This window comes from Microcaecilia unicolor, chromosome 2 (genome assembly GCF_901765095.1).
Source record: "Microcaecilia unicolor chromosome 2, aMicUni1.1, whole genome shotgun sequence".
Classification (NCBI taxonomy): Eukaryota; Metazoa; Chordata; class Amphibia; order Gymnophiona; family Siphonopidae; genus Microcaecilia; species Microcaecilia unicolor.
This window is the reverse complement of record NC_044032.1, coordinates 419917119-419935091: the sequence shown is the minus strand read 5'-3', so window position 1 is coordinate 419935091 and position 17973 is coordinate 419917119. Positions and strand designations below refer to the sequence as shown.

General features: G+C 45.3%; 1 protein-coding gene across 3 annotated transcripts in view; it reads left to right on the top strand.

Annotated features, from left to right (window-relative positions):
- Positions 1–13065: 13065 nt before the first annotated feature.
- TSPAN5 (tetraspanin 5) overlaps positions 13066–17973 on the top strand; it is a 220087-nt gene continuing 215179 nt past the window's right edge. Inside the window, exon 1 of one of the 3 annotated variants that reach the window (XM_030190717.1) lies at positions 13066–13402. In XM_030190717.1, the coding sequence (XP_030046577.1) occupies positions 13322–13402 (81 nt within the window). In that variant the 5' untranslated portion in view covers positions 13066–13321. The remainder of the gene's footprint in view (positions 13403–17973) is intronic. The other 2 variants (XR_003940667.1, XM_030190716.1) reach the window with 2 other exon arrangements.

Here is a 17973-nt window from a genome sequence, read left to right as displayed (position 1 = left end):
ATTAGTGAAAGGAGAAAGACTATAAAGGGAATTGTGAGACTAAAAGAAACAACAAAACGCTATGTAGAAAATGATGAAGAAAAAGCCAATTTGCTAAATAGATACTTTTGTTCTGTTTTCACTGAAGAAAACCCTGGGGAAGGACCAAGAGGGACTGGCAAAAGTACACCTAAAAATGAGGTGGATAGAGCGCCGTTCACAGAAGAGAGTGTGTATCAACAACTTGGAAAGCTGGACAAAGCCATGGGGCCGGACGGGATCCACCCCAGAATACTGAGGGAGCTCAGAGAGGTTCTGGCGGGTCCTCTTAAAGATTGGAGAACGGCGGAGGTGGTCCCTCTTCACAAAAGTGGGGATAGGGAAGAAGCTGGAAACTACAGGCCGGTAAGCCTCACTTCGGTTATTGGAAAAGTAATGGAAGCCATGCTGAAGGAAAGGATAGTGAATTTCCTGGAAGCCAATAAGTTGCAAGATCCGAGACAACATGGTTTCACCAAAGGGAAATCGTGCCAAACGAATCTCATTGAATTCTTTGACTGGGTGACAGGAGAATTAAATCAAGGACGTGCTATGGACGTCATCTACTTAGATTTCAGCAAGGCTTTTGACACGGTTCCCCACAGGAGGCTCTTAAATAAACTAGACGGCCTGAAGATAGGACCCGAAGTGGTGAACTGGATTAGGAACTGGTTGACGGACAGACGCCAGAGGGTGGTGGTGAATGGAGTTCGCTCGGAGGAGGGAAAGGTGAGTAGTGGAGTGCCTCAGGGATTGGTGCTGGGGCCGATTCTGTTCAATATATTTGTGAGTGACATTGCCGAGGGGTTACAAGGTAAGGTTTGCCTTTTTGCGGATGACACCAATATTTCCAACAGAGTGGACACCCCAGAGGGTGTGGAAAACATGAAAAAAGATCTGAAGAAGCTAGAAGAATGGTCTAACGTTTGGCAATTAAAATTCAATGCGAATGCAAAGTGATGCACTTGGGGAGTAGAAATCCAAGGGAGACGTATGTGTTAGGCGGGGAGAGTCTGATAGGCACGGACGGGGAGAGGGATCTTGGGGTGATAGTATCTGAGGACCTGAAGGCGACGAAACAGTGCGACAAGGCGGTGGCAGTAGCTAGAAGATTGCTAGGCTGTATAGAGAGAGGAGTGACCAGCAGAAGAAAGGAGGTTTTAATGCCCCTGTATAAGACGTTGGTGAGGCCCCACCTGGAATATTGTGTTCAGTTTTGGAGGCCGTATCTTGCGAAGGATGTTAAAAAAATGGAAGCGGTGCAAAGAAAAGCTACGAGGATGGTATGGGATTTACGTTCCAAGACATATAAAGAAAGGCTTGCTGACCTGAACATGTACACCCTGGAGGAAAGGAGGAACGGGGTGATATGATACAGATGTTCAAATATTTGAAAGGTATAAATCCGCAAACGCACCTTTTCCGGAGATGGGAAGGCGGTAGAACGAGAGGACATGAAATGAGATTGAAGGGGGGCAGACTCAGGAAAGATGTCAGGAAGTATTTTTTCACGGAGAGGGTGGTGGACGCTTGGAATGCCCTCCCGCGGGAGGTGGTGGAGATGAAAACGGTAACGGAGTTCAAACATGCATGGGATATGCATAGAGGAATCCTGTGCAGAAGGAATGGATCCTCAGAAGCTTAGCTGAAATTGGGTGGCGGAGCAGTTGGGGGGAAGAGGGAGGCTGGTGGTTGGGAGGCGAGGATAGGGGAGGGCAGACTCATATGGTCTGTACCAGAGCCGGTGATGGGAGGCGGGACTGGTGGTTGGGAGGCGAGAAATACTGCTGGGCAGACTTATATGGTCTGTGCCCTGAAAAGGACAGGTACAAATTCAAGGTAAGGTATACACATATGAGTTTGTCATGGGCAGACTGGATGGACCATGCAGGTCTTTATCTGCCGTCATCTACTATGTTACTATGTTACTCGTGCCCTCCACCTTATTACTAATTAATTTGTGGAGTCATTTGGATAATGACATTGGTGGGGTAAGAATGAGTGGTGTGGAATCAGCATTGGGAGCCCTGATGGGAAGTGTGATGGCGGTGGCGGGAGACTAAGGGGCCCTTTTACTAAGTTGCGGTAAAAGGGGCGGAAGCCATTTTTGTTGCGCGGCAGTGGTATAAATGCTGAAAAAAGAAATGGTCATGCAGTAAGTTCGCAGTGTGGCTATTTTGGGGGGTAGCACTTACCGCCACCCATTGAGGTGGCAGTAAGGGCTCCCATGCTAACCCAGCATTAACCAGGCACTGTGCGATGCTGCCTGATTACCACCGAAAATGGCATGCACTGGGGGTGGAACTACCTCTGACACCCACGTTGGGCCGGTGGTACTTCCAGGTTGCCATCTAGCAACCCTTTAGTAAAAGGGCCCCTAAGGTAACAATGAGTTCATTTGGAATTACAACTTTGCCTTTTCTGCAATTCCTTTATCAATGCCCCATTCTTGTTACTCTTGTTGTCATCTGGGAGACTTAATTGGAAAAAGCCTTGGTACCACAGATTAATGGTTTGGTTCAAGAAATTAAATGTTTGGAAGCCCCATACAGATCTGGCTCCTCTAGTACCAAGGGTTGTGAAATTTGAAAAAATGGAGGAGTGGCCTAGTGGTTAGGATGGTGGACTTTGGTCCTAGGGAACTGATGAACTGAGTTCAATTCCCACTTCAGGCACAGGCAGCTCCTTGTGACTCTGGGCAAGTCACTTAACCAGTGGTGTGCTGGAGCAGGCTCTCGAGAGCCGTTTGTTAAGTTTTTAAGAATTTTGGGAGCCGGTTCTCCATGGCTACTTTAACAAATGGATCCCAAAATGTGGGCTTGGGCCCCTCCTGAATTCTCTTTTACTTTGCTGGCGAGAGAGAGCCCCCTGTTAACAATTTACCAGCACACCCCTGCACTTAACCCTCCATTGCCCCATGTAAGTCGCATTGAGCCTGCCATGAGTGGGAAAGCGCAGGGTACAAATGTAACAAAACAAAAAAAAAAAAAGATATGGAAAAGATGAATGAGGTGCAAGCCACACTAACCAAAGACAATACTAATTTGAGGTTGAAAGTGTAAAGTCTAAAAAAATAAATTGAATTAATTTAAAGTGAGATTTTTTTTCCAGTTACTTCATGGTTTCACTGCTTGAAATGTTTGAGGGATACAGTGGAAGTTTTACATATTCTTCAGATTTGGTGCCACCTACAGTGTCAGCATATTTTTTTACCTCTAGGGAAAAAACAAAGCCAACAAAACCAGAGTGGACCACCTGTAGAAACGGATACACTTGATGTTTCTGATATCTTGGAGTGTTCCGATTCTGAATTTGTTGTTTTCTGTATTATGTTATTTACCTTTGCACTTTTATCTGACATGGAATGGTTTCTCAAGATACTTTTTAAACCAGGACAAATCTTTTCTACTTTGAGAATTAATATGTTTTTGAATATTTCAAGAGATGCTCAAAAAAGAAGGAAATAATTTCTCTTTTTGATGCCTGGAGTGTAACAGAGTACTATTCTTAAAGTTCCATGCAAATGTGTAATCAAATGTCAATCTGGTCATTACATTTTCTTTGATCTGGTTCACTTGACCAGTTTTATGTCTTTGAAAAGGTCCATAGTTACTCCCTCACCCCCTATGATTGGTGCATCTGGTGCTGATTAAGGAGTCTTGTTTCTAACCTGTGCTAAACACTAATGCATGCTTACCGCAGCAAAATATGGCTGTCCGCAGGGCATGCTGAGGCATCCCATAGTAATTGTTGGATGTGTGCATGCTACCCATGTGCTATAAAATATTTAAAAAAATTGTAGTGCTGGGCATGTTCTGCGTTAATTGGTTAGCACAGCTACACTGTCACCTGTTAACCAATTAGTGTGTGCTTAGTGGGTGAGCACTTACCACCTACATAGTAGGTGGTAGTAGGAGCTCATGTGCTAATGGCAAAATTGGCGTGTGGCCATTAATATTGAAAATAGAAAAATCAGCCATTTTACCCCAGCAGTAAAAATGTCCGTAGCGAGTGTGAAATCCCTGTGTAAGGATACGCAAAGGCCACTGTCACGAAACGCTTAGCCTCCTGCCTGTGGCCACTTAGACAGTCTATCCCCAGCAGAGCTCAGGTCCTTCTGCACTTGCTGCAAGGGTTCTACACTAGCACCCTCCTCCCACCGACTGGGTCACAACCACCTCTTGGCGAGACTCCCGCTCTCAAGTTATCCCCAGTGATTTCTAGGTTACTGGGACCACACTCCTAGTGGTTCCACAGTTCCCAGAAATCACTCACAGACCCAACACACAAACCATCAGGATCCTTTATCAGTCCAGACAAACAGGGCGAACAAGCAATTATGTTTATTCTCTTAAAAATATCAAACTGTGGAACAAAATAGTTCAAATAGCAAACAGTAACAGGTAACAAATATGGATCAATTATAAAATTAACTAAACATCTGTATACTGCCTAAACAGTACCTGGGAAGATCAGGACATATTATTTACTGAGCCTCAGCAAAGAGATCTGTCTCTCTTTTCTCCTGGACTAAGACTGAAGCAACAGCCAGCAACAACTGCTGGGTAATTTCAAACTACAGGCCAATCAGAGCCCAGTCAACAAGTTTTAAAAGTATACTGCTCACAGTACTGTAGATTCACTTCTTAATTTAGGGGCCCTTTTACTAAGTTGTGGAAGCGTCTACGCGCACCCAACGCGTGCCAAAATGGAGTTACCTCAGAGCTACAGCGTGGCTCTTGCAGTAATTTCATTTTTGCTGCATGTCCGATACGCACGGACGAAAAATAATTTTTATTTTCTGCTGCATGTATCGAACGCTCGCCAAGTGGCATTTGGTGCACGTAGGTCATTACCACCCGATTACCGTGTGAGAATTTACCACTAGGTCAATGGCTGGCGGTAAGGTCTCAGACCCAAAACAGACACCATGGCACCCCCCCATCCTTTCTTGTGCTGCCTCTCTCTCCCCTACCATGATATATCAGACTTTTAGTTGTGAGTTTTGTATTTTATTCAAATAGTATTTCCAACTTCAAAAATGGCCTATTAGCTATACAACTATCTGAAACACTAGCCACTATTTAATTTTGTGAAATGTAACCTCTCAGTCCATAAAAGTAAAACTAATGATAAGTTCCCAGCCAAACTAGTAAGGAACAAGAGCACGAATACAAAAATTTGATTATTTCAAAGTTACTTTTCTTCCTAGAGTAAAACTGTGACACATGGCCCCCTGTATTGTGCAAAATAAAAAAAAAGGTATAAAATTTAAAAAACTGACAAAGTCCAATTACAATACAAATGATCAAATAACAATAAAACAAAAAAAATGGGAAATTAGGTGATAACCTTTTATTGGACTAATATAAAAAAAGGCCTTTTTTTTTGGGCCTGAGGCCTTACCACCACCCATTGACTTAGCAGTAAAGTTTCATATGTTAACTAGGCGGTAATCGTCAGCCTGCCTACACTGCCGTACACCACACAGTAGAAAATAAAAAAATATTTTCAGACTTGCGAAAAAATGGAACTACCGCCCTGGGCTCGTGGTAACCTTGTGGTAGTTCCAAATTGACATGCATTGGATGCGTGTAGGCACCTATGCACATTAGTAAAAGGGCCCCTCAGCTTTCAGAGGCCAAAACCTCTTTCCTCAGATCAGGACAGCATGCTGCTGTTAAAGTTCCTGACCTGTGGAAGGAAGTTTTGGTCTCTGAAAGCTAGCATAAAAAAAAAAGTATCACGTTAGCCCAATAAAAAGGGATCGTCTTACTTTCCATGTTTTGTTTTTATTAGAGTGGAATAACATGGCTACTACACCACTTTATCCCAAAATTAAAATAAAATTAATTTTTCTACCTTTCTTGTCTAGCTCTTTCATTTTTATAATCATGTTGGTCCTAATCTGCTTTCTGTTTTCCTGTATCTTCTCTTAACTCTCATGCCAGGGTTTCGTGTCTATTTGTAATTTCTCTGTTTCCTCATGTCTTCTTCACCTTCTCTCAGCATTCTTCAATTTATTTTTCTCCCTCTCTTCAATCATTCTTACTATACAGCCTTCAATTTCCTTCTTTTTACTGTGTCTACCCATAGCTTTCTATCTCTTCTCTCACCCCAGACATCCCATTCCTTCCCCTTTCTCTTATTTCTCAGTCTTTCACTAACTCTATCCTTTCCCCCCATCCAAACACCATGTTCTTCTTTCTCTCTTCCCACTTCTTTCCAGTGTGTTCCCACTATCTCTCCCATGCAGTGCCCCTTCTATTCCCCTACTTCCATCCATTGCGCCCCCTCTCTTCCCCCACTTCCATCCAGTGTGTCACCCCTGTCTCTCTCACTTCCATCCAGCATCTCTCCCTCTTTCCATCCAGTATCTCCCCTTTCTCTCCCCACCCTTCCGTCTCTCCTTTCTCTCCCCACTTTTCCATCCAGTGTTTCCCCTCTTTCTCCCCCACACTTACATCCAGCATCTTCTCTCTATCTCTTTTCTATCCAGTGTGTTCCATTTTTCTCTACTTATCCTCCCATTTAGCGTGCCCCCTCTTTCCCCCACCTTTCTATTTTATGTCTCCCCTCTACCCCTTTTCCATCCAGTGTCCCCTCTTTCTCTCCTCATCCTTCCATCCAGCATCTTCTCTCTACCCCTTTTCCATCCAGTGTGCCCCCTTTTTCTCTCCTTATTCTTCCATTTAGAGTGTCCCCCCTCGCTCTCCCCCTATCCTTCCTTTCCAATGTGCCCCCTCTCTCCCCCATCCTTCCATCCAGTGTCTCCCCCTATCCCTTTCTACATATGTCTGTCCCCTAGTTCTTTCTGTTCCTTTTGCCCCCAACCCCTACATCTCTGTATTTCTTCTCTCCTTGCCTCCACATTACCGTGTTTTCCTCTCGGATAATGTGGCATAAGGAAGAAACAAGCAGCTGCACATCAGACCACTTCCTCTTCCTGTGCTGGCTTGGGCCCATTGATTATTTGAACCATTCAGGACTCTGTAAAGCAGTTGGGTCCAGGCCAACAGAAAAGGAGGAAGTGGTCTGATGCATAGCTGCTTTTTTCTTTCTTATGCCACATGCTCAGGGTGGGGTAGGGATATTTGAACGAGCAGTCTGTAGGAGTGTGCTGCAAGGGGAGGGGGATCAGAAACCTGACAATTATTTTGCCTTCTGTTCCCTGTGCAGAATTCTGCAAGGCAAGTACAGAATTCTACGCAAATAATGCTTTGCACTGTGATGCAGAATTCCCCAGTAGTAACCTATGAATAGCAGCACTACAAATATTAAACTGGGCCCTAAAAATACCAAAATGCCTTCTACAAGTAAAACAGAGCAAGTGGGAATGCTACAGATCTCAACACCGAAACTATATGCAAACAAATATCAAAACTCAATCATATGTAAAACACAGACAGATCCTCACTAAATACAGAACAAGGGATCCCAAGTTAAAGATAGAAATGTGAGGACGAAAATTGAACTGGGAACATCGAAAAGTTAAGCTCAGCATATACTGCAACACTGGAGAAACAAACAAAAAAATGCACTTCCTTTTGTACTGAACACAATAAATCGATATCTGTGATGCATATTTCCCACAACTAACATATTCCAGTTCAGTAAAACACTTTTTTCTATCTTTGTGTGTCTGGACATTTTATTTTTCCATCACATTGGTCCCAGTTTCTTTTGTTCTGCTTTCCTGTTTTCTGCTAATTCTGTTTCCAGCAGCCACTGTCCATTTGTTATTTATCCTCCCTCCTCCTGTCTTGTTCCATTACCTTACTACACCTGTCTATGACATACTGATCTTTCTCTTAAAGCTCTCTCCTCTGTTCTTTTCTGCATCTCTGTCCACTCAAATTTCACCCTCTTACTCTACTCCTTTTCATCTACTTATCAAATTTCTCTCATTCCCGAGCTCTCTCATTTTACATCTCACTCATTTCCCATCCTCCTATTCCCTTTTATCTGCTCCCCATGACCAAATTTCTACCCTCTGCACTCACTATCCTCCTGTTACTCATCTCTTTGACAACCTTCCTATGAACTCTCCCACACGGATCCACCATTCCTAGCATCTCCTTCCTCTCTTTTTCTCTCCCCCACCAAATGTTTGAAACCTGATCTTCCCGCCTTCCCTCCCCCATCTCTCCTTCCTACCCTTCCATCCCATCTTCCCTAGTCAGCATCTCTCCTTCCCTTTCTTCCACCCCTCTAAGTTTGACATCTCTTTCTCTCCCTCCCCCTACCCAAGAATGACATCTCTCCTTCTCTCTCTTCCACACCCCAAAGTTTGACATCTCTCTCTCCCTTCCACCCCCGAGTCCATCTCTCCCTCTGCCCTCCTCTAAGTCCATCTCTCATTCCCCCTTCTGCTCTCGAGCCCATCTCTCCCCAACCCCCAACATCCTTTTTCACTTCTCTCCCTCCTGCCTCCTCCCCCGAGTTCGACATCTCTCCCTCTTCCCTCTCTTTGCCCATGTCTCCCTCTTCCACCCTCTCCCTCTCTCCCTCAAATCTGACATCTCTTCCTCCCTATCTCCCTTCTATTACCCCATCCCCATCCAACACCTCTCCCTTCCTCCCTTCTTTGTAGTCCCCCACCCAAGTCCAATATCTCTCCCTTCACACACTTTCTCTCTCTTCCCAATCCCTCCTCCCCGGCTGTAGTCTGGCATATCCACCCTTCCTTCCTCAACCCCCCTTTCCTGAGTTTACCTTTCTTTTTTGTTTTAGAAAAGTCGGTGGTGGCAGCGATTCCCATATGCTGCCCTGCCACCAACATGAGCTTCTTCTCTCTACTGTGGCCCGCCTCTGAGGAAACAGGGCATCAGAGAAGCAGGCCGCAGTAGAGAGAAGAGACCGGTGCCGGTGGCAGGACAGTGTATGGGAAGCCCTGCCTGTCTCCAGCTCCAACCTTGCCTGTCTCCAGCTCCAGTCTTGCCTGTCTCCAGCTCCAGCTCAAGCCTTGCCTGTCTCCAGCTCCAGCCCTGCCTTGTCTTCAGCCAAGCTCTGCCTGCCTTGTCTTCAGCCCAGCCCTGCTTGCCTTCTCTTCAGTCCAGCCCTGCCTGCCTTATCCTCAACCAAGTCTTGCCTGCCTTATCACCAGTTCTGCCTTGCCTGCCTCACCAGTTTCAAGTGCAAGCCTGCCTACCTAGTCCTTTGCCTAACTCAAGTGACTCACCTGCTGCTAGTCAGTCCCTGGCAGTGCCCCAAGGGCTCACCTTCCCTGAGTTCATGACAGGAATCTACCACAGGTTCGACCGAGGGGAGATCGATGGCTCCTTGGTAAGTGCTACAGAGATCCCCAAATCCATACCCCCACCTCACACCAACACATTCCATCCCTCTAGGTTCCCCCACAACCCACAATTATCACCCCACCTCCACAAGGTCACTAGAGCAGCCAATACACAACTCTGTCTCTCATTCTGCTTCTCCCCAGGTGATAGATGATACCCACAGTGAACCTGGCTCATGACCCCTATAGTGCACTCCCAAAATGAGTCAGAGGTACAATACAATAAGAGGCATTGGACCTTTGGTCAGCAGAATTGCTTCCAATGTCTTGACTAGTCCAGAGGGGAGCTCCTCTATAGCCCAGAAAAAGTGGCAAAAATCATCATGGCCTGCTGTACAACCTGGCACAGCAAAGAAGACAGGCTCTGTAAGAAGGGGGTACATAAGAACATAAGAGTAGATATACTGGGTCAGACCCATGGTCCATCTAGCCCAGTATCCTGTTTTCTAAACAGTAGCCAAGCCAGGTCACAAGTACCTGGCAGAAACCCAAATTGTGGCAACACTCCATACTACAAATCCCAGGGCAAGCAGTTGCTTCCTTTGTCTGTCTCAATAGCAGACTATGGACTTTTCCTCCAGGAATTTGTCCAAACCTTTTTTAAACCCAGATACACTAACTGCTGTTACTACATCCTCCGGCAAAGAGTTCCAGAGCTTAACTATTCGTTGAGTGAAAAAAAAAAATTCCTCCTATTTGTTTTTAAAGTATTTCCATGTGGGTGACAGCTCATTTTTGATACCCACGTTTTCTTATCCAAAATTCTTTCTAAAAACCACATTCTTCCATCCTCTTGTGTTTACGCTTATTGACCATTTGATGTTTCTCATGTATTTTATCCTAAAGACTCCTGATGCAGGCTACCAGCTGAAACATGGTACTGTGTCGAGTCTTCATCAATAAAATATCTACAATCGACTGAAGCCTTCTCGTTTGTCTCTGGTTAGCCCAGTCTCTGTCCCACTCTTTTTTATTTCTGAGCAACACAGCAACAGACACAAGACAAAGAAGATGAAAAGTCTCCCCCTCCACCACCCAGGGTGCACCCGTTGGGGGTTCAAGCCAGGCAAACACTCATACAGCTAGTTATGGGGGAGTTAGGGGCAAGTCTGCAGAACTACCCCGGGCTGGTGGCAGGGGTACCTGGCTGAGCCAGAAAGGAAATGGACTACAGACTGAGTTTGAGTGAGAGAGGGGTGCTCTGTTCACAGAATTGGTATACCCCTAGGCCATGGGACTGCTCACACTTGAGTGGGTATGAGGTGGGGGCCACCTTGCTTCAGGGCAGGCGCCATACCCTTCCGCCAACGTACTCACCATGCGAAAGTAAGGACGGCCTTGCTTGATTGCATGACGGGCCTACATGTAAGTTAATAAAAGTACCAGATGGCTTGGGTACTATGTTGTTTTTTTTTTTTTTTTTTAATTATCTTTATTAGCATCAGTGCAGCATGTTGCTGTATCAATAAAACTGCGGCCTAATGTTTACCATTAAAACCTGTGTGGTTGATTAATTATCCCGGGGAAGCTATCCGTCGCCTTTTGAGGAGGACGTGAAAGGCAGGCTGCCCATGTTATAGAGAATGAGACGGGTCCAAAATTTATCCTCGTCCCCATGTCATTCTCTACTGCGGCTGTTAGGGGGTGGAGCCAGAAGGTGGAGTGGGCCAGTCTGGGGCATGGCTGGGCAGAGTGGTACACAGCTGGGGGTGTGGCTTAAAAATCTCCCTCTTGGTAGGTCTGCTGATCCTCTCTCCATCCCTTCCTTTTTTTCCATCCCCAGTTCCCACTTGCTGTCTTCTCTCTGTCCCTGAAGTTTATTCTTTCCATGCTTCCCTACATTCCTACCTGGGAACCCTTACCCACAAACCCCAGAAAAGAATGAAATAAATTATAGAGACTCAAATCAAATTTTGAGAACTACTTTCTTCTATTATACAAATATAAAATTATACTATTCAATATGTAAAATTATTCAAATGTATGCAAACCACATTTCCTAACTCTTGCTGCAGGATCTACCCCCAGCTACTCCAGGAAGGTAGAGCCAATGGTAATAGGATGCCCAGGGCTGGCTGTCTATTCCAGCACAGCACCCACATACTCAGGCCAGCATTATTTCTGGGGACAGCATTTCAGCTACCCTTGTGATAATTAAAGACTAGGAATGGGCATTCATTCATGTTGTTTCATATTGTCTTTAGGACAGGAAAAAAAAACCTACCCCCATTTTTTCAGTGTCCTTACAAACAAATTATAGTGCTGACACACCACCCCAACCACAAACTGATCATCACCGACCCCATCCAATCTCTCCCTCAGGTGTCAAAATTAACTCCACCCCTCACCCCAGGTGCATTGCAAGCATCATCACTACACCCCACTCCCCCCACCCACCAATAGAAGAGGAAGCTGATCACCCCATTCCTGTTATAGGACGAGAGGTGTGGTAGCCGTGTTAGTCCACTCTTAAAGGTTATCAATAGAAATCAAACAAAATAAAAAATGGAAAAGAAAATAAGGTGATACCTTTTTTATTGGACATAACTTAATACATTTCTTGATTAGCTTTCGATGTTTATTACCCTCCTCTCACCTACCAACACCCATCCTTTTAGAATATCAATGAAATGTTCTGATGTCCCCATGCATACCCCCACCCTCCCACTCTGTCAGACAGGCAAAGTAATGCTTTGATGTTTCTCTCATATGTACTACCTGCTACCTCATTTGCTTATTTCCGATCTGAGGAAGAAGGGCAACCTTGGAAAGCTGATCAAGAAATGTATTAAGTTATGTCCAATAAAACAAGGTATCATCATATTTTCTTTTCCATGTTTTATTTTGTTTGATTTCTATTGATAACCTGTTATAGGACGAAATCTGCATCTTGGGTGGGGCGGGAGGTTGGGATGATTGTAGATAGCGGCAGCATATGAGTTTTGTGGTAGTTTATTTTTAGTTTTACCATATTAAAATTTACTTTCTATTTTAATTTCAGTTTGACTTGATCAGATTTTATCGATTGTTTTATACGACTGTAAACTACTACCATCGTTCTTTGATGAGAAACGTAGTATAGAAATAACAACCAACAACGAAAAACCTCATAGAGGGGCAAAACCCCAGAACCCTCCTTCAGCGGAGCATGGAAAGGATAGCCTCCAGCCGCAACATCCCTTTTCCAGTTTCTTAGTATAACACTGGTGTATAGCGCTAGAGGGCATCGTGTGCACCAGAGAATGGAGACTTCCCTTAAAGACACACACACAAAGGCAGACTCACTAGCTACTCCGATCCTCATCAAAATGCCAAACAAGTACCATCAATACCACCAACGCATATATATATACATATTAAAAAAAAAAAAGGAATGTATATCACGAGCTGCTGAAAAGTGGACCCAAACAAAAGATCGTCTTAGAAGCAGCGGGCACAGTTATAAAACATGCACATTTTATGCACAAACAAACGTAAGAAATAAAATAAAAAAAAAGAAGACCCAGACGTGAGATCAAAAGCAGAAGCAACTGCTAGAACCCCAAACAAAGCTGCCTGGAACCATGCACCAACGCTTGCAAGCGATGTAATAATGCACGCAATCAGTGGCTGCAATTATCTCGGTGTCACGCTGTGCACGGGGTGAGTCACCGAATGCTGGGCAGAGGCGGCTAAAGGAAGACGTATTCCTCCTTCCATTCCCCCGACTCGAGCCGGAGGAGCAGCTCCAGCCACGCGATCCTCAACGGTAGAAGAGCGAGATCCCCGCTCCGCTCGCGCCGCTGGGCCGGGCGGGGGTGTGTAGGGGGCGGAGCCACGACAGTCCGCGCGTGTCTCCGGGAGGGGCGGAGGAGGAGGTGACAGTGCCCGAGCTCTCTCCCTCCTGATCTGGCTGGGCAGCGGGAGCGGGGCGCCGAGCCGCCTCCCCCTCCTCCTCTAGCCTGCGCTGCGGGCGCGCTTCACTCTGCACCGGGAGGGAGAGGAGCAGCTCCCGGCGCCCAGACGATGTCCGGGAAGCACTACAAGGGTCCCGAGGTCAGCTGTTGCATCAAGTATTTCATCTTTGGCTTCAATGTGATTTTCTGGGTAAGTGGGGGCGTCCTGGCTTGGGGGGGGGGGGGGGGGGGTTTGAAGTGGAGGGTGCTGTTGGGGCGGTCCGGGCCTGGGGCACATCATGGACGGTACCGGGCTTCAGGTCTTACTGCAGGTGATGGATGCTCTCGGAAAGATGATCGGCGCAATGATCAGTGCCTCGGATATATAATCCCTAGATTTAATATATGCTGAGTATGTTTGCAATGAATAGGCGATGAAAATAACCACAACCCCACCCCCCTCCCCCAAAAAAGAAGCCTGCACGAAAGGATTTGGCTGCTCCCTAGCATTCGTGATGTTCCTTCCATTTAATGTACTCTGCCGTGGAGTTGTCAGTATAACAGGCAGGCATTGTCCTTTGTTAAGACTATTTACAACACATTGCCTGCTGCTTGCAGGGCTATCCATTAAAAGGCAGCTATTTTGCTGGCTAGTTGTTTTGCCGCCTGGATTTAGTGATTTAAAAATGTGCTTTTCGGGAGATGTTTTTGACCTGAAAGGGATCAATTACCTCGTTTGCATGCACTGCCAGCTGTAGTGTTTGTGAGAACATAGATGTGGAGGAACGGTAAGGCTGTGATGCTCTTAAAAAAAAAATCTAGCATAACCTTAGTTCTCCCCTTCCCACCTCTAACATTTAACCTAAAATTCCGGAAATCTTTAGAAACCAACCTGTTTAAAAAGGCATACCCTCTATCCAACTTAAATGCCTAGTCTCTGCAACACAACCAAACTAAAGCACGTAATGGACATAACACAACTCTTCCGTTCTCCGATTCCCTAATGTGGCTGTGTCACATGAACTTGATCTTACCACAACATCACCCTGTATTTGTTCACACCGGAGCCTGCAAAGGCCTCTCCCGTACTATGTAAGCCATATTGAGCCTACAAAAAGGTGGGAAAATGTGGGACACAAATGTAACAAATCAATAAACTCTGCCCTGTGAATATTAATGCTTCTGTAAACACATTTTGTGGTTGTTTAACTGTCATCCTATAGATTTCAGTTGGTCTGTTTAAAAAAAAAAATGTTAACTGTGGTAAAGTGATGCTTACTTGACCTGGTTTACTACTCAGCCTTGTACAGGAGTTTGCTGGTGAGTTCTAAAGGCAGGTGCTTCCAGTAGGACCAGGAAGAAAGCTAGTTAATAATAATACCCACAATGCTACCCTCTATCACTGATTAAATTGTACCCATCCCACCTGCTGTAATGCAGCTCTACAACATGGGGCCTCTTCCTCATTGGCAGATAGGCATAGAGCCTACATAATCAGCCACACGGAAGACATTGCCCTTGTTGAATGGTTTCTGTATGTACAAATAGATGAGAGATGGGGGTGGACTGACCATTCGGGCAACCGGGCAGTGCCTGAGACCCAGAGGCTCTGCCCGGTTGCCTACCACAGCACATTGCATCCTCGGCCTTGCCTTGTGGTCTAGTGGCCTCTATGGGTGCAGGAAAACATCCCACTCTTTCCTGCCTGCTGCTGCTACTCTGTATGGTGGTGCCACGCTGCCGTGTTTTAAAAATGGCTGCCAAGACTTCTGAGACCCATGAGACTGCCGATGTAAATCTTGGCAGCCATTTTGAAAATCAAGGCTACCGCCGCCATCCAAAGTATTCTCTGTATGACAAAACCTTTAATAAAAATATAATTCAAAGTAAAGACAGCGGGCAGGAAATAGTGAGATTCTTTGCTGCCCCTGAAGAATCCACTAGACCACCAGGTCCTTCAAGGTAGGACCAGGGAGGCCGGTGGTGGGCAGTGGCCGGGAGGGGGGGGGGGGAGGGATGACCTTTACTGCCCGGGGTCCCAACCACTGTCAGTCCGCCCCTGATGAGAGGTGTGTTTTTGCAGTGATATGGATTTGTGGCGCTGTAGAAATGTTGGTTTGGACTGTGTGCTCTGTAACTCCTTAGCTAGGTCTTTTGTTTGGCTATTGGATACCAGTGGTTTTGTCAGCTGCTCTTCTGAGTTAAAGCATTAGAAGTTTTTGCCAATACTGTCCACTAAATCTTTTCATCATATGGTCGTCACCTGAAAGCAAAAGTGTTGTATGTGTACTTGATGCAAAAGTGAAAGTGAGAAGTGTAATGTGCTTATGTCACCAGTAATATATATCAAATTTTATTTTTTTTTCACATTAATGTAATAAAGTATCAGAACAACAGTTTCCCATTCAGGATGATCTTACAGCAGCAAACTGAAATCTGATTTCATGCAAAAATTTCACATACAACACTTTGCTTCCAGGTGACGATATGTTAAACCTTTTGAGATGTATTTATAATAAATTGGTATCTATGGGCCATCACATTCTCAACATCTGCCTCAGGCTGGACAATACAGTAGTCATTGGAGAAGTGCATACCTCAGGCTATTAATCAACAAATGCAGGCACCAATTTTGCAGATGCTGGTTAAAAGGTTTGGATTTTTGCCAGATGGACGTAGGAAAGCTCACGGATGTGGAGAAGACAAAGGGCATGAGGCAGCCTTTCCTACTTTATGCTCTCTGTGCATGAGACAAAGGGCATGAGAAGAGAAGAAAGTGTCAGTCAGTGCTCAAACACACTGCCCAGAAACATAGTATTAAATTAGAAGATTAATTATTGTTTGTCAAGCACCATTGATTTTGCACCAAGTAAAGAAAATCCACAACATTTCTGGTCTAAATTTTTTTGGTCTTTTTCAGAAAATGATTTGTTTAGTTATTTAAAAAGATTTTCTAGGCTGCTCCACCATTTTCAAGGACACCCAGAGCAAACTGTAAAAAGATAGAAAACTATGCAGTATATTATCAAAAAATAATCATTAAGTGGTCCTTTTATGAAAGCTTAGTGTGTGCTAAGTGCCAAGTGCCCCATAGGGTTAAATTAGGATGCATAGTATTTAGCGTGCACTAATTTCCATTACCACGTGCTAAGCTTTAGGAAAAGGGACTCTAAAACCTTTCCCCTTGATCAGTGAAAGCCATCCATCAGATTAAAATCCCTCCCCCTGATTTCTGAAAACCATCCGAGTCCTAGGACAAAATTAGACATTTCTCCACATCTAACCTAACTTGAACTTCAGCTTCCCTCTAAGGGCCAGGTAATTTCCTTCTGGTCTGAATTCTAAGTTAAAAGCATTCTCTAATATAGGGTTCCCCACTGAAAACATCCAAGATAGCAATCCAACCCAGTCTACTCCCTTAAAAATGGGAACTGAGAAGATACTTCTAAATTCTGTGCAAGGGACAAACTGGGCTATATCTGTCAGGTTTGACCCTCTCTGCTGATGTTACAGAGGGGAAATATTTAAGTACTATTGTCTTGGTCTCAGAAAGTCCACAAGACGTGAGATCAAAAAAGACAGAATCAGAGAAAAATGTAGGCAGATAAAGACCATATTCGTCTGCCTATCCATGCTATCTACTTTCACTCTTAGAGATCCTATGTACTTGTCCCAAGCTCTCTTGAATTCAGATACTGTTTTTGTCTCCACCACTTCCACTGGGAGGCCGATCCACAAATTCACTTTCCGTGAAGAAGTATTTTCTCAGGTTACTTCTGAGTCTATTCCCTTTCACCTTCATCCTATGCCCCCTCATTCCAGAGCTTCATTCAATTGAAAGAGGCTCTCCTCCTGTTATGCCGCATAGATATTTAAATGTCTAAATTATATCTCCCCTCTCTTGCCTTTCTTCCAAAGTATACGTATTAAGATCTTTAGGTCTGTTTTAGTAGCTTCCCTCTGGACTGACTCCATCCTGTTTATATCTTTGTGAAGGTGTGGTCTCCAGAATTATACACAATACTAGTAAGAGAGGCCCGTTTCTGGGAGAGATGAAACGGGCGCTAGCAAGGTTTTGGGGTAGGGGGAGATGGGGTTTGCAGCCTGTAGAGGCATGTTCAGCAACCCAGCTGTCCCCGAAGCACCCTGCAGGCATGGGGAAATAGCATTTGGAGCCTCGCGAGCGGCCGTCAGCGAGCCAGTTGTCCCCCAACCCCCCCGGCCGTCAGCGAGGCAGCTGTCCCCGAACCTCCCTCGAGGCACCTGCAAGCTCCGGGATGGTGTTTCCGTTGGGTCCACGCGTTACTTTCGCGCAGTGTGGTCCGCCGCAGATATTTCCTCCAGTGTGGTCCGCCCTCGTTGTCATGACGTTGTGACGCGAGGGCAGGGCATACAGCGCTTCAGAGTTCAGACTTCCGATTTGCAGGCATGGGCAAACAGGATATCTCTGGCGCCTCACTGTTCCGGTTTAGAGGGGCTTTTGAGGCTTCATTTAGAACGTTGGGGTTGCGAATTATGTCCAGAAGGGGCGTGGCTGAGGGCGGGTCCTGAGTGACAGTGAGTGGTGCATGAGTGAGAGTGAGTGTTCCTGGCAGCCTAGCCTTCAGTGTTTCCCTCCCACAGAGTGAGCTTCAGAATGTTCCAGGTGAGAATTATTATATAGGATTCTAAATGAGATCTCACCAGAGTCATATATAGGAGCATCATCACCTCCTTTTTTCCTACAGGCCATTCTTCTCCCTAAGCACCCAAGCATCCTTCTAGCTTTCACCGTTGCCTTTT